The sequence below is a fragment of the Gopherus evgoodei genome, chromosome 18 (assembly GCF_007399415.2).
Source record: "Gopherus evgoodei ecotype Sinaloan lineage chromosome 18, rGopEvg1_v1.p, whole genome shotgun sequence".
NCBI lineage: Eukaryota > Metazoa > Chordata > Testudines > Testudinidae > Gopherus > Gopherus evgoodei.
In genome coordinates, this window is record NC_044339.1 from 9837028 (window position 1) to 9859726 (window position 22699).

The 22699-nt window shown below is 38.7% G+C and overlaps 1 protein-coding gene across 5 annotated transcripts in view; it reads right to left on the bottom strand.

Moving 5' to 3' along the window:
- PRDM2 (PR/SET domain 2) overlaps positions 1–22217 on the bottom strand; it is a 118709-nt gene extending 96492 nt beyond the window's left edge. For 2 of the 5 annotated variants that reach the window (XM_030537189.1, XM_030537188.1), the window contains exons 1-5: positions 22128–22213; positions 9538–9605; positions 6200–6248; positions 4229–4317; positions 3777–3850 (exon numbers count right to left, since the gene is read on the bottom strand). In XM_030537189.1, coding sequence (XP_030393049.1) covers positions 3777–3785 — 9 coding nt within the window. In that variant the 5' untranslated portion in view covers positions 3786–3850; positions 4229–4317; positions 6200–6248; positions 9538–9605; positions 22128–22213. Of the gene's footprint in view, positions 1–3776; positions 3851–4228; positions 4318–6199; positions 6249–9537; positions 9606–22127 lie in introns of all 5 variants that reach the window. The other 3 variants (XM_030537187.1, XM_030537186.1, XM_030537191.1) reach the window with 3 other exon arrangements.
- Positions 22218–22699: the final 482 nt, after the last annotated feature.

Sequence of the window (22699 nt, forward strand, 5' to 3'; positions counted from 1 at the left end):
TTTTATTATCTATCCCTTTCTTAATGATTCCTAACATTCTCTTTGCTTTTTGAACTGCCACTGCACATTGAGTGGATATTTTCAGAGAATTATCCGCAATGACTCCAAGATCTCTTTCTTAAGTGGTAACAGCTAATTCAGACCCCATCATTTTATCTGTACAGTTGCAATTATATTTTTCAATGTGCATTACTTTGCACTTATCAACATTGAATTTCATCTGCCATTTTGTTGCCCTGTCACCCAGTTTTGTGAGTTTCTTTTGTAGTTTTCGCAGTCTGCTTGGTTAGTATCCTCTGCTAGATCCAGGTATGTTGTTTAAGTAAGTTAGTAACCTAAACTATTTCCTTAGAAGATCTTCTATGTCTACCTCAAGAACGTTATAGAGAGATCCAGGAAACAAATGTCTGTGACCAGGGACCCTTAGCACCAACTGGCAGAGTGCACAATGGGTGCATAGGGTTGTACAGGGAGCCCCAGATCAGATATCTGCATAATAGTTCAACAAAGAATGGCATGTGAGGTCTCTACCAATAATCATTACAAAAACTTGTGTGTGAATAATATGTAAGGAGTACCCACAGGCAGCACCACAATGTCCCTCTGCATAATGTGAGAAAAAAACCCAATTAACTTGAGGATCATTTAAGTTAGACCAAAAGCAGAAATAGGAAGAATGAAAGTAATACAAGAACAGGACACTTGAGAGATGTTTGGCATCAGGCATCAAAGACAGCTCTTATATAGACCTGGCACTATATAACTTGTCAATAGTGAATGAAATCACAAAATCACTACAAGAAAAAATCAACACAGGGTTGATGCTAAATATATAATTAATCTGAATGGCAACTCAATCATAAGAAGTCATGTGTACTCTGTACACTTGGAAGGCCAAATCTGAATGTGGGAGATGCCAAAGATTTAAGGAAAAACTCCTTGGAGCAGGGACCTCTATTTGACTGCAGAACACCAAACACGCATATGGCACTGAATAAATAACGTTAGCAGTTCAACATAAGGATGATTGTTTTTTTCATAATATGTGGAAACCATATTTAATTCTAAAAATAAATCATTGTTGAAAAATATGGGAAAGAAGCAGAACCACCAACCGTAATTACCAAAAACAAAAATTTGGAGCTTACAGAATCTTAGCAATTCCCAAAATGTATCAGAATAAGAACTAAACCAGTTACTATTCAAGCAGCAACACAGCAACAAGCTGTTCTCCTCTCTCATATTGCTGAGTACATGCAAAAAACCCTCACAGATGAAGATGTCTGATTGCAATTATACATGTAACCGTGATGTGATATTTCCCCCAACCATCCCATATGTGACTGCAAAAGGACATTAGCACAAGTGTTAATGCAAAAACTATAACTATCATATTACTTTACAAGCTGGACAGCTCCATTGGTAGAGATCTTTTTATATTACTGTTTATTATAAATATTATAAATCTTTTTTTTTGGTTTCCACACAAGAAGGAGCAGGAGAGGGGAAATCCCAACAACCAATTCCAAATTAGTTATACTTAGTCCATGGTAATGGTAGTGGTCTGGTGTTCTTCACTGAAGTAGCATCCATGTTGTATGTTGATGGATATAAATTAATTACATTATTCCTCAATGACATGTCTGGGGCATGAGGGTGATAAAGCCAGTCATTAGAAACAGTGAACATCAAGGAAAAAGAAGGTGCACAACTACGTTTTTTATGTCATTGTGCAACCAAGGTTGTTTCTGGTTAGAGAAACAAGAAACATCTGCTCATGGTCATTTTTTTTCAGTAAACTCAAAAACTGATTACATCCCTTCAGTGTAACAGCCTATTCTTCCATTCACAGTCAGAAGGGATTTTTTTAGCTCCATCCAAAGAGAAGCCTTTGTAAGAATTTACCTATTTCATAAGTGTTCTTACTTAACCCAACTGGCAAGCATAAATATAATATTCATATTGATTACACGTATATTCAGGATAAATAAAATCATATATAGGTAGCACTGCTTAGAACACCACACTACAGGACACACAAAAACCTCATGTTAATATATTCATATATCCAGGAATGCTATAAGGAAAAATGCTTGTATCTCAATGTTTCAGAGAAGCAGCCGTGTTAATCTGTATCCGCAAAAAGAACAGGAGTACTTGTGGCATCTTAGAGACTAACAAACAAATCCGTCAGTCTCTAAGGTGCCACAAGTACTCCTGTTCTTTTTATATTTCAATGTATGTTCTTAACTTTTCAGAATAAAGAGATTTTAGGGATCTAGACCAAATGTGAAGGTTTCTTCTTGGATCAGTTTCAGTCATCATAATAGGGTCTGATGATTGTGGGTTTGAAACTGGAAAATAGACAGAAGGCTGCAATTTTCAAAATGTTCTTATAAGCAGGTAAACTGATAAAAGTAAAGTACAAACTGACACAGGTCTCCTGGAGAGGTTTTCTTGCAGGTGGTGCCAGCCTCAATATCTTACATCTGATTAACAGGCGTTCACACAGGAAAGCCAATTAAAATCAATAAAATTAGATCAACTTCACATACACCCACACTGTGGATGGAAAAGGACTATGAGATGTAATTAAAGGTTTTAAAAGAACAGGACTAACATTTTGGCTTTCTAGTGCAGTGGTTTTCAAACTTTTTTTTCTGGCGACCCAGCTGAAGAACATTGTTGATGCCCGCGACCCAACAGAGCTGGGGATGAGGGGTTTGGGATGTAGGAGGGGCTCAGGGCTGAGGCAGAGGATTGGGGTAAGGGGGTGATGGCTGCAGGGTGGGGTCAGGAATGAGGGGTTCGGGTGTGGGAGGGGGCTCTGGGTTGGAGCAGAGGGTTGGGGTGTGGAAGTGGGTCAGGGCTTTGTGCTGGGGGTGCAGGCTCTGGGGTGGAGCCACAGATGAGAGATTTGGGTGTAGGAAGGGGCTCCGGGTTTGGGGGGGCTCATAGTGGAGGCTGGGGGTCGGGGTGTGGGAGGGGTCAGGTTTCTGGGCTGGGGCAGAACATTGGGGTGCAGGAGTGAGGGCTGCAGGGTGGGGCCGGGAATGAGGGGTTCAGGATGTGAGAGGGGACTCTGGGTTGGGGCGTGGGAGGAGGGCAGGGTTCTGGGTTGGGAGTGCACACGCTTGGATGGGGCTGGGGATGAGGGGTTTGAGGTACAGGAAGGGGCTTTGGGTTTGGGGGGGGCTCAGGGTTGGAGCACGGGATTGAGGCGCAGGGTTTGGGCATGGGCTCACCTCAAGTGGCTCCCAGTCAGTGGTGCAGCGGGGGTGCTAAGGCAAGCTTCCTGCCTGTCCTAGCACCACAGACCATGCTGCGCCCCGGAAGCGGCCAGCAGCAGGTCCAGATCCGGGCAGAGGTGTGTAAGGAGGTCCGCGCCACTCTCACCCACAGGCATTGCCCCACCCAGCCAAGTCAATGCTCAGGGCGGGGGCAGCGTGCTGAGCCCCATGACCGCACACACACCTGGCCCACTTAGGAGCTGGACCTGGTGCTGGCCACTTCCAGGGCACAGCGCAGTGTTGGAACAGGGAGGGACTAGCCAGCCTTAGTTCGGCAGCACTGCCGACAGGACTTTTAATGGCCTGGTCAGCAGTGCTGATCAGAGCCGCAGTGACTCAGTGCCTTACATTCCAGGACCTAATACTGGGTGGCGACCCACAGTTTGAAAACCACTGTTCTAGTAGATCACTATTACTATTCCTGATAATAATTAACTGGTTTAACATCTAAGTAAGGTACTTTGAAAGTCTTACGTTTAAACTCACCTGATTCATTTTGAATTCCTGTTGTGTTCTGAAAAGACACACACAACAAAGAAACTCCTTTGATTACATGAGCCCTAAAAAGAAAAACAGACAATTGTAATACAGACCTACCTACAGTGATTTGAAACTACATAAAGATCTGTAAAGTTCTATTTAAAAGGGGCTTATCAAAAAGAAGCTAATTACTTTATATCAAATCTGCTTCAGACTACTATATTGTCATTATAACCGATTCAAATTTAATCTTAAAACCCCAAAAAAGGTTTCTATCACTGATCTTTCTACAGCATCTTTTAAATCTGAGACAAGCTGTATTCAGATGACTGACATTGATTTATCAGTTTTTACAAACAAATCAGGTCTGTTAGTGTTTTGCAATACAAAGCACTGCTGTAAGAATTAGTCTAATTTAGTGATTTATTTTAGTTAAGGTACACAGTCATGATGCTTACCTCATAGGTTTAAAGCAGTTTGAAAGGATTTAGCTGCACAGTTCCCACTATCAAAAAGAGTTAGGCAACTAAGTCTCCATTTACCACATCTAAAACAGAGATTTTTTATTGAAATTCAGCCTACTTTTCACTAAGGTGCTTACAGATATTCTTTTATTGCATACTAGCATTTTAAAAAAAATAAAACAGCCCCAGGTTTGAACAAGCGTGTTTCCATAAGTAACACACAGCTTTAAGTTAAATTTGGGGCCCCAACGACTTCTGTCTATATTTACACCTTAGATTGTAGTTATCTGATTTTATTTATGTACAAGAAAGCATTATTGGAAGTTGCATTGTAATTTTTACATGAACATTGTTTAGCACCATGCAGTAAATTAAATATACTGTATGTACCACATTATTCCGCTTGGAGATTAACTGGTGTCTGTATTTTATGGAAGTATAGTTTTTACTGTTATTCTCCTGTCTTCAGTTTTCTTAAGCAAGATAACAATCACTAATATATTAACAATATGTGTTTTCAAATGCTTGGGCTAAATTATGTTAAAATTACAATTAATTTAAAATGTTTTAGCAATATACTCAAAATAAATTACTGGTAATTCCTCACTTCTCTGAATTATACAAAAGCTGAAAAGCCTCATAACAACACAGCAGGTATTGTCATGTATATACCCATAATGATTTCTTAAGAATAGAGGATCATATGATTTATAATGAATGAAAAACTTTCCTTGAAAAGAGAATCTCTTACTGTATTCTAGTCTTCTATGAATAACTCATTTTGGCCTCCACTCCACTTACTACACTTAAGTTTAGACAAAAGGCTGGGAAACTATCCAGCCTAAATCTGGCAACTTGCTCCACAGGTATAGGTCTCTGTCTGAACAAAACTAGTTGCAGGATCAGCCCCATAATTTTAAATAACTCTGGGATGCTTGAAGAAGGGACCTCTTTTTGGAACTTAACTATGATATTCCAAAAGATTTCAGCACGCCCTCCAAGCATGCACAAATATTTCATTTTCAGTCCTAATATGTTCACATCTTTCCTTGACCCACAAATTTGACTTTCCAGATTCGCAGCACCAATGAAATCCAAGAAAAATAGATAAGACTCAATGCTTTTCATTTCTGTTTTCAGCAGCTTCCAAATGGCATCAACATTTTGATTTTGTTAAATCCTGCAGTGACATCAATATGTCCCTTTGTCCCCTAGTCCTTTGGCTGAGCTTCATATGCTTATGTATTATCACCGTCTTTTTACGGGGGCCTCCAATAGTGCCCTCAGCTCCGATACCTTTATTTGCCTCTCTCTCGTGAATAATGTAGTTTTTACTTTAGATACTTTTAAGTAAATGCTTTACTCCTGAAATATGATCTATGGACTGCTAAGGTTCCATGGAGACATACAAGTGGTCTATGGAAAGATGGCTTGTCACACGGGAGGGTGATCATATGTAAAGCAAAAGTAGATAGTATAACAAACTTCTCTGTTAAGATGCAGCCTATACCATGAAAAAGTTTGAGAGTACTTTAACAGCATTGCTGTTAAAGCATTTATTAACTGTTTCATTGGGCCATGTATCCATATCTAAGTCAATTTACAGATGAGATATTGTGGACTAATATAGGACTCAAAACATTTCGTGGTGTGAAAGACTCAATTTTTTATATTTTTAGTAAATTACAGGTCTTATTTTCACAATATTTTGCCTTCAGACCAAAAGAAAATCCAGATATAAAGAAAATAAAACCAGCATGGTTTTGTTTTGTTAAACAGATAGGTTAGCATTTGTGTTTGATCTTGTTGAGCTGGAACAATCTGGACACAATAGCAGTAAATATTTCTCAAATTCAAAACTGAAAGCATAGGGAACAGCTTTTGAATTTATTTACATATGAAACTGCAGACATATTAATGCAAACAATGAGGAATAAAAACATTCCCTGAAAAAGGCATACTTACCTCAGCACCACTTTCTCACCCACACTGAATGTTGGTTATTTGACACAGCCTGACAAAAAGTGTAAACAAAGTGTACCCATTGAGGGGTAGGTACTAAATGAAAACTGTCAGATTAAAATAATTTCTTAAAAAAGCTTTCTTATCTATGTTAATAAGGTAATCATAGACACACTATCAACACTGAAAGAACTGTAAACATCTAATTCACTCTACCCCAGTCATGCTATTTAATTTTTTAACTTTATTCTATCTGGACAATGAAGCTAGACTCTCTCTCCCTGGTTTTGATATACTAGCTTAATGCTGTTATGTTTATACTGAGAACACTATAAAGGAGTATTTAAAACCAGCACACAAAAAATGGTCACGATCTTTTTAGAAAAACTCAATAAAACTAGGTATTAATAGAAATGTTTTAAACTTTTTTTAAAAGCTAGCTGTCTACACTTCTTGACAATGTCTCTAACAATATGAGGGGAAGACAGTGAACTTCAATGTACTGCTTTAAAAAAAAATGTATATATTATTTTTGTAGACAGTTTCCTAAACATACACAACAATTACTGGCTACTTTTGAAACTACTACAGGCTACCAAAGACGAGAACTAGGTACCATCAAGGCATCAAACTAGAAGAGAAAATAAAATTAAGCTCAAAGCAGAAGTATAGCTAGAATTTGATTTTATAGTGATACCTACTGAAATTTGAGTTACACTTTTTTTTTTTAAAAGTATTTTTGTTACAAGTCCCATCTATAATGGAAAGAGATTTGAGAATTTTTCTTCAGCCTTTATCAGTTTTTTAACTTGGTGCATTTGACAATACTTTGTGATTAGTGAATTTCACTGTTAAACTGCTAGGAGAGAATGTAAATAACTTACATTACAAAAATGTATCAATATCCATTTAAAAATTAGAAAACCGAATAAAATGAAAGACTAAGGCCCTGATTCTGCAAACACCTGTGCATGTCAGTAACTTCATACATGTACCAAGTCTCACTGAATACAAAGGGATTACTCATATGTAAAGTTAGGCTGTGTCTCCACTACAGGCTTTACAGCAACGCAGCTGCACCACTGCAAGCTGAGCTGCTGTAAGGTCTCCCATATAGCTCTCTCTTGCCAGCATAGAGTGACTCTCCTGCAGGCATATTTAAGCCACCCCCAACGAGTGGCAGTAGCTACGTTGGTGGGAGAGCATGTCCCACTAACAGCACTATCCACACTGACACTTCTGTTGGTGAAACTTATGTCAGCTGCAGGGTGTTTTTTTCACATCTCAACCAACACAGTTTTGACAGCAAAAGTGCTAGTGGAGACAAATTCTTACTCAACACATGCAAATGTTCTCAGGATCAGGACCTAACTACATAATCAGATAAAATGACTGAGGGTGGATTTGATTTAAATCAATTTGATTTAAATCACTAGTCAGGAAGACGCAATTGAATCATGGATTTCTACATAAAAGTGCATTCATGTTGGTTATTCTAGCCTTAATACATATTCTTCACAACTCAGAGATAGGTGCAAGTTTCATTTTTAAATGGTACACACTATACATTTTTAAAGTGATTTATTTTGAAAACTTTTCAGATTAGTTTTACACCTTTATCACAAAATGAATGATTGTTTGGTTATTTCATTCACCAAAGATAATTGAAGCAGATATTTATGAAGTAATTGGAAGGTGAACTATCATTAATATTTGGAGGATTTTCTTGCCATGCCGTATTAGGAAGAGAACATCACCAGACAGACATTTATATTGTTTTATTTACCTAAAAACAACAACGTTATGTATTCTGGATTTTTCTCTTCAACAGCAAATATAGTATTTTAACCAAGCATATGAATTTTTGAATTTAGTTAAACATTCAAGTTTTTTAAATCATTTGTTTTTGTTAAAATTGTTTTTAACTAAAATAGTTAAATGAAATTTTTTTTTAAAAAAAAAAACAGAATTAAATTGACTGTTAGCCAGCTCAACATGAGAAACTTAAAATATCGGCTTCTGCAGCTAACTCAGTTGTCTTCTCCTTCATTTTCCTGTTTGTTCATAATCTGGAAAAGAAAAACAAGCTTTCCTGCTTTTTCAGGTCCCAAACGATTTCTCAATTTGGAATGAATTAGTCCAAAGGAAGAAAATATTCTTTTTACACCGGCAGAAGAAGTTACTGCTGGTAAAAGTGAAATTATCACTTCAACCATCTCCGAATCCAAGTGCTTAAGTGACTTCCACCAGTTCACTGTTGTGAGTTTCTTTAAAACATCATGAGCAAACATATTTCTTGAATGGTTCTCATTCCCAAACGGGGTCTCTTTTACGGCTCACTACCATTATAGGTTTTCCCTTCTAGCGAGACAATGGTATGGCAGATCTCAAATCAGTGAAGCTTACGCTCAGAAAGACCTCAAAACTTCTGGAATATGTTGCTCAAAGAGTTTGACTTTTGTTTCTACTGCCTGTCCCTCGCTCCTCACATTTATCTCCAGGTGCCTTCTCCTTGTCCAGATCTATTCCAGCCCCAATAATCTTCTATTCATTGAACTTTTTGAAACTTTCAGCTTTTAGAGAGAGGTAAGAGATTGACTCCAGGTACACAAATTTGCAGATAGACAACAGGGTGGAGGTCTGTTATTTCTCACCTCTATATATTTAGTTATTTTAAAACATTTTTGCTGTTAACAAGCACGTTATCTCTGGAGACACAAATCCACAGTTTGAGAACTGCAAAACTAAGCATCTCTGATGGTATCTTCTAGACTGAGCACTGAGTCCCATTAGTTAGATAGTTTAACCTAAATAATCTATACAGAAGCCCCTGGAACCTCATAAAATTGGGTCCTTAATCCATGAACTATTGAAACTCATTTACAAAATTTACATTTCATTAATATATTGTCTTATACTATAGAATTAGAATTTATGAACCCTGTTCCATGATAAGATATCTTTCAGCTATAATGCATCTTAATTAAAACTATCTTTAGATAAAATGCTTTTTGAGGAAATCAAAAAAATCCAATTTAAATAAAAAAATCTGATTTTTTTAATAATTGATTTTTACCCTGAAATGATTTTATGCCATATATATGGTAAGTTTTGGACTAAATTCACAAATTACATAAATAAAAATAAAATAAAGGAAATCACATCACCCTTATTTATGATCATGAGACTCCTGACATACCAGATTCAGAGAGGTTAGCATAAACATACTAAAAGGAAATATTTAAAAATATTAATAGACTACAACTGTGTTATTACTACGGAAAAAGCTCACATCAGCTGCTGTAACAGATTAGGAAAAGGTAAAATATATTTTAGCTCACAGTGTTTTCATTTCTTGCGTTCAGCAGTAACATACAGTTGTATCCACCAGGTAAGCTCAGTCAATAACCTAGATCAGAATATAATATTCAGACATTGACTACACTACTGGAAATGAACAAAGTCTTGAAAGGGTCCATATCAGTTATGGTCCTCTAAATTATGGCTGCAACTTAAACATTCTATTTCTGCTAATTCATGTTCATAACATTCATTTCCGATAATACTATTTCTAGATGCTAGAATACATAATCATTAACAAGTAGTAACATGATCAAATCAGAATTTGGAAGGACATCCAGATTCCTTTACAACAAACAGCTATAATGAAAGCAATACCGTTCACCACCAGGACAGTTTTCTGGACTTTTAATGGCCATCTAGTTAATTCTCCAGGCAGTTGTTAAATGACTTGCAAAGAAACCAAAAAATCCCAGATCCTTATAAAATATCTTTATTAATAAAAATAAAATTGCAACTTCCAAAAGGGGTTTAAGAGTCACTTTCAAGTTTTAAAAACTCTGTATTACCCATTTGATGCTGCTGATCAGCAGACAGGATAACTGCAACAGGCCGATCAAATCAAGAAAACTTCAAATACATTGTAATTATGAAAGGCAAGGCTTATACAGGCCAGATACACGAATGATTCCAAGATTAAGGTTAAATTAATATTGTATTCATTACTGGTTAAGCTGTATGCTTGAAAAATATCTTAAGTTGTTATATTTATTATAGGATAAACCTACAGCACCTGCTCAGCAGATTTCAGTCTTTCATCAAAAACAACTGATCAAACGTTGCTGGCAAACTGATACAATGCAAGCATTAAAAACTGGAAAATATTTAAGGAAGCCGTAACCTGATACCAACATCATAAATTCCTCAAACCAGAAGTGACATTCTATAACTTGTCCTTTGTGTAACATGTAATTCCTTAAACGTAACAGTCCATGTACTCTGATTAGCATTAAGCAATCACTGCAATGACTAGCAGAAGAAAGGGTGCTGCCAATACATAAAAATTAACATGGGAGAAACACAAGGCAGCATGGCTTAAGAATTAAATAAGAATGCCCGCCTCCATCTAAAAACACAAGTAAAAGAAATAATTCAATCCTGCAGAACAGCCTGCCTAGACATTAACTGTGAAATGTAGAGACCTTTGGTATATTATATATTTGCCTTTGTTCACCAGATGGAAAAAAAAATTCTCTCTACTAGTAACACACACGGATTATTTAACATTTCTTCTATCTCCATTACATGGCAAGATATTAACAACAGTGTAGCAGACAATCAGTGAACACATCTGTAATTGTCATATGCCCCATCTCCAGCCACCTATCTTTAAATTAATAATCTTCACATTCTTTAGTAGCTGCAATTACAACTGCCCTCTGACTAAGAGGTATTATCTCTTCACTTTTCCCAGCAACAGTGATAAAATACATTAACTGCTGAAGACTACAGCAATCACTATTCTCACACTAGATTACAGCAATATAACCCTATCTAATGCAGCCTGAGATTTTAAATCCACTGCACTACCAAGAGGAGCATACTACTGCCATAAAATGATACCAAGAGATCAAAATGAACTGATTCATTACATGACTGCTTCCCAAATCATTCTGCTAAATAATCAGAGCAGTGTTAAATTATCATAAAATTACAGTGCATCAGAAACATATGTATTGTCAAACCATTACTGTGCAAAAAAGGCTTGACTCTACTTCTTTTTCCACTGTATTGTCAATAAAAATTACTATGGTCCACCATTATTTTCCATTATGGCCATATGACTGTGAAATGTTCTCTCCACTAGAATTGGGAAGAATGTGCGACACCCCTTAATTTTTAAAAGCCACGTAAAAGGTGAACTGCAAAGAGAAACTTAGAATTGAGTTAAGGCTACATTTAAGTGTTGAATGCTCCCAAACTCCCCATTAAACAATTCAGCACAAATTTCAAAGCTCAATTCAATACTGAGTTTCCCTTTGAAGTTTACCTTTTAAACATTCTCAGAAGCATCATTTAAACTTTACACTCCCAACTATATAGAATAAGAGGAAATAGAAAGATAGAGGAGGATGTTCTGCTGGTTGACCTTAATGCTGGTTGTTTTCCCATCTTTAAATGAAGACTCTCTTACCACAAGGAACTTTCAGAAAACTAAACACAGGCTCAACTGTAAAAATGTGTGAGGAAGAAGGTGAAACACCCATGCCCAAGCAATCATTTTCTTTTTAAAACATTGGGCTCATCAATGCAAAAGAAGATTGTGAAGTATGGTTAGACCAAATTTTTCTCTCAGTTACACCAGAATAAATTAATCAATTGAGTTATTCTAGCTTTGCACTGGTTTCACTGAGATCAGAATTTGACCCACTATTTGGAAACTGCAAGGAAAACCAGCCTCTCCTCTCCTTCTACACTAGACAACCCTTTGTCCTTACCTTCAAGCTTCTTTAATTCTGTGCCTGTTCCCACCTCTTCTTTCATTTCTTCCCACATCCCCCTCCTACTTTCTTCTGTGTATCATCTCTAACTGCTCCCTTTAACTTTCACCCAGGCCACTCACAAAAGCTTGAAAAAGCTACCTCTTTGCCAGTTGTTTGTGTTATTAAAAGAAAATAAATGTCCACATCCTCTTAAAATCACACCATTTACAGCACTAAGTACAAAAATGTAAAATCTGCTAAAACTACTATTCACAACTCCCACCCCAAAGAAGGATAAAAATCCTATAATGAGCATGATTTAATACAGGGCACAAAGGTGTTTTGCTTCCCAGACCCAGGACCAATCATGAATGCCAAGTATAAGGCTTTTTGCTCTCCTTCTCCAAAGTGACAATTTCGCATACCACTGAAGTAACCAACCTGAACTGCAAGCTCTTCAAGGCAGAGACTGTTTTCTTGTGTGAATGATGCCTTGCAGGCTGAGAAAGCTATTCACATGCAAAAGTAAAACAATGATAATATGACTTAGCTGAGGAGAATCCTCAACAAGCAGTATCTGTTTTACAGTTCAGGGGATTTCTGAACCAAGGAATAGTTAAGAAACTCCAGATGGAAGCTTAAGTTGCCTCAGTTGAGAAAACCCAACAAAACTGTTTTTAAATCTTTTTTTAACTTAATTGTTACCTAGGCTTAGAGTTTTTTCCAATACACTCTAGACAGCTGCTTTATGAAGAAAGTTTTTCTTGTTTGTTTATTCTTAAAATGAGTAATATTGGCTAGGTTTGCATTTTCAATAAAACCTTATAAATGATGATGCATGAACAGACTGCCCCAAAATTTACAGTATTCTCAGATATTGTTTCACATTTATTAGTTACACATTAGATACAATATTCTCTTCTTCCCACCCCCACAATGCTCTAATGCAGAGGTTCCCAAACTGGGGTTCGTGAAATGTTACAGGGGGTTCTTGGGAAAAAATTCCCTAATGGCGGATAGAGCTGTCCCTAGGGATCCCGGGCAGCATGGGGCCAGCAGCCTGGAGCCCCTGGGCTTCCAAGAGCTAAGCAGATCAAAGCAAGCATATCTATCAGACTGTGGAGATTTAAACTTCAAGACTCCTTATAAGAAATGGAAAGGGAAGTGGATTTTTTTTGCTGGTTTTAAATTAAATAGGCAACTAGTATTGTTTTTAAAATTATTATGAAGAACCAGTTTAAGCTTTGTTGTACTGTACGTTGTTTGCCTGGACTGTTCAAGACCTGAATGCTTGTGTAGGAGGAATTCCGAGTTGGCTTCTTAAATACCTTCATGCTATTTCACATCTGACACTCCTTCATGAAACATAGGAGCCTTGTCTTATAACAGGCTTATTCAAAATGATACAAGCTACGAAAGTGAGATCTTCGAAGAATGTTGCCATTTTCATAATGTAATAAAAATACTGTGATAAATAATAATAAATAGTGTATAATAAGCATGTCATAAAACAAATTTTGTATTTCCAAGATCATTGCTTTTATAATTTATACTCAGGTAAAGGAGAAAATCCCTAGAAATATTCGTTTTTAGGAGGGGGTTTGCGAGGCTTGACATTTTAGTGAAAGGGATTCACGGGTTGTTAAAGTTTGGGAACCACTACTCTAATAGGAAGTCCAGAGGCATGGGCGGTTGTGCCAACATCTCACTCACTGTTGCTAAATTTAAAAAAGGGGGGAAAAAGTGGAGAATGTTGTAGAATATCATCACTTTTTCCTAAGTAGGAGCACTGCATCCCCTGCACAGAGAAGGCAGACTGAGGGCCCTGTATGTGGTTAAACATCAGAGGGAAAGTCTCCAATTAAGCAGTTTGAGCAAACAGGCCCTTTTTCTTCTGAGGGGGTGCCTAATCTTTTATACAGTATGTTTCATATTGCTTGCTTCTGTAGCAACACACTGCAGTGCAAAGTTCAAAAAACTAAATACATGTCTAAAAACTAGAGTTCCAATTAGGGTTCTGGGTGGGTTGTTGTTTGTTTGTGGGTTGTTGTTTTTTGTTTTTTCTGGGGGGGGAGGGATTGCTTTATTTTTATTTTACACAATGCAAACAGACAAGTGGTATCAGAAAAGCACTGATCTTCAGCTCATTAACCCCAGAAATCCTTAAAATTATCTGGATAAAGATGAACTGTTCTCACTAACCATTTCAAGGAAGGTATAAATATAAATGTTGAATGAAGAGCTGGATAATTTAAACTAAAAAGACAGTTTCACTGTAAATTCTGTATCCTCTGCTGAAATGTTGTTTTATAATATTGTTCAGACCCATTCCCTCAGGGAATCACATTTTTATCCCTCCTACAGAAACACTACACTTGAGGGCTATTTTCTCTTTCTCTGGTGGAGAATGCATCAGAGCCAAAATTATTACTGTTTATCTGTTCTGTGGTACCACCTGCAAAGTGCTAGGCACTTTTCAGACATGACTCTATGATATTTGCCCCAAAGAGTTTACAATCTCAAAAGACAAGACAGAAGATGAGAGGAGAAAAATCGATGCAACATACAGGTAAAGCAGTCAGGATGCTTAGCACAGGTCTAAGCTCATGTTCTGTTATATTTTTATGTATCTATTATATTTTACTTTTAAAATAAATATTAATTCTTTGCTATTGCCCATTTTGTCCAAGTACTTAGTCCACAGCTTCTTCTATTTGGGGTTTTTTAGCCTCTGCCCAAAAGTTTTTTTGTTTTTGTTCTTTTCATGTATTCACTATCATCCTTCTACCCCACTCCGATCATAAGCTTCTTCTAGATCAAAATATTTTCAATGATTTTATAAGTATTACTAATTGTTTTGCTTTATTTCCAGAAGTCCTTGTTTATGTTCTGCTTTAGATCTTATATTTCTAGTATAATTATAATTAAAAAGCCTATGATAGCAATGTCAGTCCCTCATTATTCCATTTTTTTTTCTGACCATTTCCTCCTTCAGCTTCAGTCACTTCAGCTCCTCTACAAATTGCCAAATCCCCTTTAAACAAAACACCACCAAAAGCTAACAGATGGTGATGTCAGTTGGATAGCTGCAGTAAAGAAATTATGGCCCCTGCTATTCGGCCCTCCTAGGGAGACATAACCTTTTACAGGCACTTCCGAGGAACTAAACGAGTGGGATGGGACTCTTACCTCACATACTGGTAGAGAGGAATATGGTAAAAGGCCCTGGCTCCCAATTCTCACTCACCATGTGGGTGGGAGGAATTTGGCTACAAGAATCCCTGCTACACTGTTCTTTACCAAAAACAAAACAGAACAAAACAAAAATCAGTAGGTTCTGAACTTAATGCACAAGCCTAAAAATAGTCTTCAGGCTTTTTATAAACAGTTTTAAGTAAGTCTATTAAAAAAAAAAAAGGATACCCCCTGAGGTCCACCTGAAATACAAAGAAGTCCTGAATGAAAGGGTTTGCCAAGCATTTTCCAGGTGGCACTCTCACTAATACAGCAATCTTTGAATTTTTTTAAAACTAATTTAAATCAAGTATTGCTGAGTAATAGTCACCTCAAACCAAAACCTGCCACAAGATTCAATTCTACAAAATTACTAGGTCCCTTCGCTAGTTACAAAATTGACTGGAAATAAACAGTTGTAAGTAAAACAAGAATTGCTGCATCTCATAACCTTGATTGGAGTTTCAGAAAAACCTGTTTAGAAACATTCAGTCTTAGTCAACAAGTTATGTTTATTTTGAGGAAGTTATGCATGACATTCTTAGTACAGAAAGCACTGCAGTAGCTCTGAAATAGACCACTGGCTTAATTTACAGACAAAATACCTTGGCCTTGTTCTGAATTGTACTTGCAAAGTTTATGATTAAAAGATATTTTACACTGAAAAGGAAAAACACCACAGATGGAAAAAAATTAAGAAATAAACAAAAGTCATTTAGCATAAAAAACTGTATTTGCAGACCATATTTTTATTTAGATTTTATAGTATTTTTAGCAAAAGTTCTAAGTTTAAATGAAATAGAGTAAATTCTGATTATATAAGCAATATTAATCATCTTTATACATGTGGAAACTCTTTAATCCAAAAAAAGGACGTCTACCTCCAATTTATAGATAGGAAAAACAGAAAAAGGTTATTCTCATTTTAGACATTGAAAACTGGGTGCAGACAGTTTATACGACTTGCCCCAGCTCACACTAAAAATCAGTGACAGAAGACAAAAGAGAACTCAAGTCATACAGTGTGATTTTCCACCACTTGTGACCAGAAAAGCTGTTTTTGTTTTTTTTAAATTATACCACAAACATTTTAAATAAGAAAAAGGACAGTCCTATTTCCATTTTTATTCCTACTATTTAATGAGGTATTTTTAACATAAATAACAATTTTGAACAAATTCAGTGAAATATGGCTTTTAGAAATATCTTAATTGATGTTAACCCTAAAAAGCTTTTTTAAATTCAGACCTTCAAAAAAAATAGAAACAATGAGCATTGTCTGTGAGAGCTTAATTACAAAGACATTTTCAGTCATTCCGGACTGCCAGAACAAAAATAAAGTGAAGATGGGATGCAAAAGTCAATCAGTGATCCTACAGAAACCATAAGTAAGCACTGTTGCATCATTAACCCTGGGGGACCCCAACTAGCACCAGTATATTAAGTAATCAAGTGAATTGCTTTAACCTAAATAAATACTTCTAACTGATAACCATGCTAAGAAATCTTCAATGCAAAAATAGAACCTGAGTTCACCAAATCCACACATCAAGCTCTCCACAACAACAAATTTCTTCCCATTGTAGACTAAGTAATAGGATAGTCAGGGAAAGGTCAGATCCTTGCTTATGTAACTGTCCTCTGAAAACTGAAAACAACAGACTACACCTCTACCTTGATATAAAGCTGTCCTTGGTAGCCAAAAAATCTTACACTGTTACAGGTGAAACCATGTTACACTGTAAAAGCAGCAAAGAATCCTGTGGCACCTTATAGACTAACAGACGTTTTGGAGCATGAGCTTTCGTGGGTGAATACCCACTTCATCAGATGCATGTAGTGGAAATTTCCAGGGGCAGGTATATATATGCAAGCAAGCTAGAGATAATGAGGTTAGTTCAATCAGGGAGGATGAGGCCCTGTTCTAGCAGTTGAGGTGTGAAAACCAGGGAAGAGAAACTGGTTTTGCAGTTGGCAAGCCATTCACAGTCTTTGTTTAATCCTGAGCTGATGGTGTCAAATTAGCAGATGAACTGAAGCTCAGCAGTTTCTCTTTGAAGTCTGGTCCTGAAATCTTTTTGCTGCAGGATGGCCATCTTAAGGTCTGCTATAGTGTGGCCAGGGAGGTTGAAGTGTTCTCCTACAGGTTTTTGTATATTGCCATTCCTAAGATCTGATTTGTGTCCGTTTATCCTTTTCCGTAGCGACTGTCCAGTTTGGCCGATGTACATAGCAGAGGGGTATTGATGGCATATATTACATTGGTGGATGTGCAGGTGAATGAACCGGTGATGGTATGGCTGATCTGGTTAGGTCCTGTGATGGTGTCACTGGTGTAGATATGTGGGCAGAGTTGGCATCGAGGTTTGTTGCATGGATGTTATACTGAACTTGCTTTGATCCACCAGAATGCACAGCGGCCTCCCCCCCCCACCCCCCGAGCACTGCTTTATCGCGTTATATCCAAATTCGTGTTATATCGGGTGGCGTTATATCAAGGTAGCGGTGTAGTTACACACATTTAAAGCTGTTTTTAAACTAGGGTTTGATTACTACCCAAACCAGGTAATCATGGGTTAAAGCTCCCCATTCTTTCTGACTACCTACCTGTGTGGCAATCTACAAAGTAGGACACATTCACACCTACCTGTGTGGCAATCTACAAACTAGGATACAATAGAGAAAAATAAAACTGAAAAGAACTGAAGCAAAAAGCTAACGCTTACATGTTACAAATACAATGCTAACATTTTGTGCTCATCTAGTCTTTCATCAGAGGATCTCAAAAAACCCTTTATAATCAGCAATTAATTCTCAGTACCCCTGAGATAAGTATTATGATCATTTTAGACAGGTAATCTCAGACACAGAGAAGTTCAGTGATTAGTCCCTGTGTCACACAGAAAAGTCAACAACAGAATGGGAACTGATTTCAGCAGTCCAAGTTCCCAATCCCTTACTCTAACCTCTAACCATGTTTTCTAAATATCACAAAACAACAAACCCTAAAGACTATAACCCCCTTAAATAAATAAATAGACAGATAGATAGTTTCTTTGCTTCATGAAGCCTGTTTTAAAGATACAATTCAAAAGAAATCTACAGGAACACAGTTAACTTAAAAATTACACTTCAGCCTGAAAAAATGTGACTACCATTGCTGCAAGCAGCGTTTAAGTGTAATTGACATATTAAAGAATATGTTTCTATTTTTTTCAGATATTTACATTATTGATTTTACAGCACATTATACATGATCAATGTCACTCTTTCCTTTATATAGTTAATCAGTTCTCCCTCCTTTTAGCTTCTATGAGTCTTTCATATAGCAAAAATTAAGAAAAATAAGATAACATATGATTTCCAAGCCACAAATTGATATGGCAACTTCTTTTTTTAATTATTAAATTTTGAGTTGATGGCTGCCCTTTAAACAATCGAACAAAGACAGCGTGAAATAAGAAGCAGTGCTGTAAGGATCTCCTAAGGTGTGTCAAAGGCACACTTCAAAGCAGCCTCAAAAAAATCTGCCGTAGGTAGGGCACCCAAAATTGTGAGTACTGCATTGAAATAATAGGCACAATACAAATAATGTTTCAGAAGGAAACCTATTGATAATACCGTTGAATTGTTTGTTCATATACAAATATTTCCATGACGTGTAGAAAGTCAGTGTTTTGATTAGGACCTGTGACAGGTAAAACGTTAATGTATATCTTAAACGTATCTCAAATATACTGATGCACAAGAATAAAAATGTTACTGGTACCTAAACCATTTAGTAAAGCTTGTGAAAACATGATCCAGAAGGGTACAATAGACAGGAGTGTTAAAATTACACATCTGAAAGCATTAAATACAATAGCAATGCTAACTAAACAGAAAAAGATTTAACTTAAATTTGAAGAAAAAATCTGACATATAAATTTCAGCACCATGCATTTTTTTTTCCAGTTGAGTTTATATACCCCTGGAAAGGGTATAGAGCAATCTTACTACACCTGTCAGCTACAGTGCGCAGCCTGTAGATTTCTGTCTGCAGTAGAAAGACACCTAGAAAGGCACAATATTTTACATCTATATCATTCCTTCTCATACCTAAGTGCTTCAGAAAGTACCTGCATAAAGCACTGAAAACGCAGCAATTTCTGCAGTGGAGATTTGACACTAATGGGCCTATCACAATCTGCACAATAGTGCTGGGGAAAGGAAGGTTGGAAAAAGAATCCAGGACACAATACTGCTCTTACACAGAGTTCTATGAGATCTTCACTGTCCGTGAATTACACACTTGACTTCAAAGGAGAGGGGTGGAGACCAGGAGCATCAGCCCTTCATCAACCATTTCAAATCTTAACAGCCCAGGAAGTTGAGAGAAATTTAGATTCACTTTCATTTACTACTGTATCTTTCACTTTCAACCCCTGCCTAAAAATGGTACAGAAAGCCAAAATAAAGGAGACTTGTCCATGTGTGTTTCTTTTACTCCAATGATGCATACATACATTGCACACATGCAGAGTCATGCGTTACCTATTTTTTAACAATAAAAACTCACATATACAAGTTTTTAAAAACAAAAGCCAGTGTTTCTATCTCGACAGTTCCTACTCCTGAAAAGGGAAGAACTGAGGATGTCCAGTCCAACTCCTGAAAACCTGTCACCCTCAGCTAAACACACAAACAGCATCCCCTTCACATCTGCCCCCCTGGAAAGAGGCTTTGTTCTCAGAATCCCCACATCTGCGCAACTGTACATCTACAGTCCCGTTCCCAGGAACTTAAACCTTTGTCTCCCCACTAACACATCCATCATAGAAAATCGCAGGGAAGACAAAATAAGTGTGATATTTTACATATGAAAGTTGCCTACAACGTTGCTGAGCCTGAAGTTTTGGCAGTTATTGTAGACATGTGGCCAAAGATAGAAAGAGGGTTGCTTTATTCCTTTCATTCTAAGAGATCCCAGGGGACAGTGCTGACCCATCAGCCTGAAGCCTTTCATGCAGGGCATCACAGAGGTCTATCTTGTCATACCTACTATTCAGTGTGTCTGAGAGGTCTTTTGTTTCTTAAAATCACCCACCACTGCTGTCAGCAATTCCATTTGTAGTAGCAACAGTGGGAGCGCTAATGTTGACCCCCACCAGTGTTTTAATCACTGTCATCTCACCTGAACAGAGCAAGCCTAGAGAGCACAGGAGTTAAATTGCTGGAGGTCAGGCTTTACTAATGCTTCTAACAGCAGAGCTACACCAGTGGTAGTGACCGTTTGAAAATCTTAATGAAAAGACTGTTTAAACATTAGACTTTGCAGGGTGTGTGAAGAGGATGGTATGAGTTATTGAGCCTTTTGGACACTGACAGCACCTTACTCTACCATCTCCATCTTCTCTGATTCAGCTGGCCAGAGGGATGACTAGCCAAGAACAGGAGTTGTCTTGATTCAGCTACCAACTCTCATATAACAGAGACCATTGGTAAATTGGGAGAACAAACTGGAGAGATGTTAGCAGCTCCGCTAGACCGGGAAGCATGTCTTCTGTTAACTACTCAAATTCAGAATATGGAGGTTATTAGATCCTCTGCTGCATCTGGATGTTCAGGTAGTGACTAACAAAAGCAGCTTTTTTCCATCTGCAACTGATTAAAGGGTGTGACATTTTCTTTGTCCCTCAAAATCGAAGTCCTGCAGTACACTCTATAGTTTTTAAGATCATTTGAAAACTTTAGTGCAGAATGTGTCTATCCGCTCATTACACAGTGCTTTGTAAAGAGAACATTTCATCATACCAGCACTCCGTGTCCTGCACTGGCTTCCGTTCAGTCTGGAATTGGAGTTTTGAGCTATACAGCCTTAACTATTTTGTGTTTGAGGCAACCTGAGGAACCATCTTTCTCTCTCCTCAATGATACTGCTTCACCTCCAAGCAAGAGATCTCCGGTTTGTGCAATAGAGTCTGTTACAGGGTATTTTCAGAGAGGAGTCTGCATACAACTCTCCAAAAGGTGGTAGCTAAATTGATGGATTACTTCATCAACCAATTTAGCAACATCTACAGTGATGGTCTGGTCAACCCAACTCCATGCACAGTGCTTGAAGATTTTTCACACCCCTGACCAACGTAGCTAAGTCGATCTAATTTTTATGAGCAAACCAGGCCTTTAATTCTGAAATTAATTTGTCTCTGGTCAAACAGAGCTTGGATTCTTGGTCTTTCGGTGAGCTGCAAGGCTTATCAATTCTCATGGCCTTTGATGAGAGGGTAGGCCAGAGATTATTAGGTGTTGGAATGAGGTTTATTATTTTGCAAGTTCAAACTGGCCGTGGGGACTGTCATTGCATTTGGGACGTTTATATTTCATTTGGGGCATTTCCAACATCTGTCCGAACACCCCAGACCACTGCAAAAACGTTATTTCGCAAAGAAAGCACCACTTTCCCAATAGATTCCCACCCTTCATTGACCCCCTTCGCACAACACTCCATCCACTGTCCCCCAACCCGTCACAGTTCTGCCTTCCACCCTCTCCTCCAGGCTCCAGCACGCTGGGCAGGGGGGTGTCCCCAGGAGCCCTGCCTGCTCCTCCAGGGCACAACGTTGGGGTTCACGGCTGAGGGGGGCCTTTACTCGCCACAGCCCCCACCCCAGGACCTGACACACAACCCGGAGCCCTCCGGCAGCCCCCATCGAGGGGTATCGTCCCATGGAGCCGGCTCCACAGCGCTCCCCCAGGGGACCCACCTGACCGCCCCTCCCACCGGAGGGCCGTCCCCGGGCTCCCCCCATAGGGCCCACCCCCAGGCTCCGGGTAGGGCGCCCCCAGCGGCCCCGTGCCGAGTTTCCCAGCCCGGGAACCAAAGCCTCCTGCAGCGGAGGCGTCTGCGGGCAGCGGCGCCGGGTCCCGCTTACCTGCGCCGCCGCCACCTCCGCCTGCGGCCAGCCCGCCTCTAAGTGTCCCGGAGCAGCCCCAGGCTCCGGCAGCAGCCGGACGCCATTTTGTCTCCGGCCTCGGAAGTGACGTCGAGAGGAGGGGGGCGCTGAGGAACGGGCCCCCCTGCCCAGCAGGGAACCCCGAGCCAGTGCCCCCCCCGTCCGCCCCCAGCTTTCCTGCGGGTCACCCCGACTCGCTTCTGCCCCCTCCCCACTGTCCTGCCTCCCCAAAACTCTCTGCCCCTCCCCACTTTAACAGCCCCCTTCCCCCAAACCTGCCTCTGGCCTACTTCTCCTACCCCTCAACCTGCCTGTGCCCCCCCGCCCTATTCCCCCCCAAACCCACCTCTGGCCACTCCCCATAACCCTTCCCTACTCCCTCATCCCACCTCTGCCTCCTCCTTACTCAGTCCCAAACTCCTTCCCTGCCCCCTCCCTACTTGTTCCCAAACTCTCAAGACCCACAAAACTTCAACCTTGACCCCCTTCTTCCATGGCTGGGGAAACATTGACATTTTGGGAGGAAAAAGGACAATTTCTTCACAATTTAA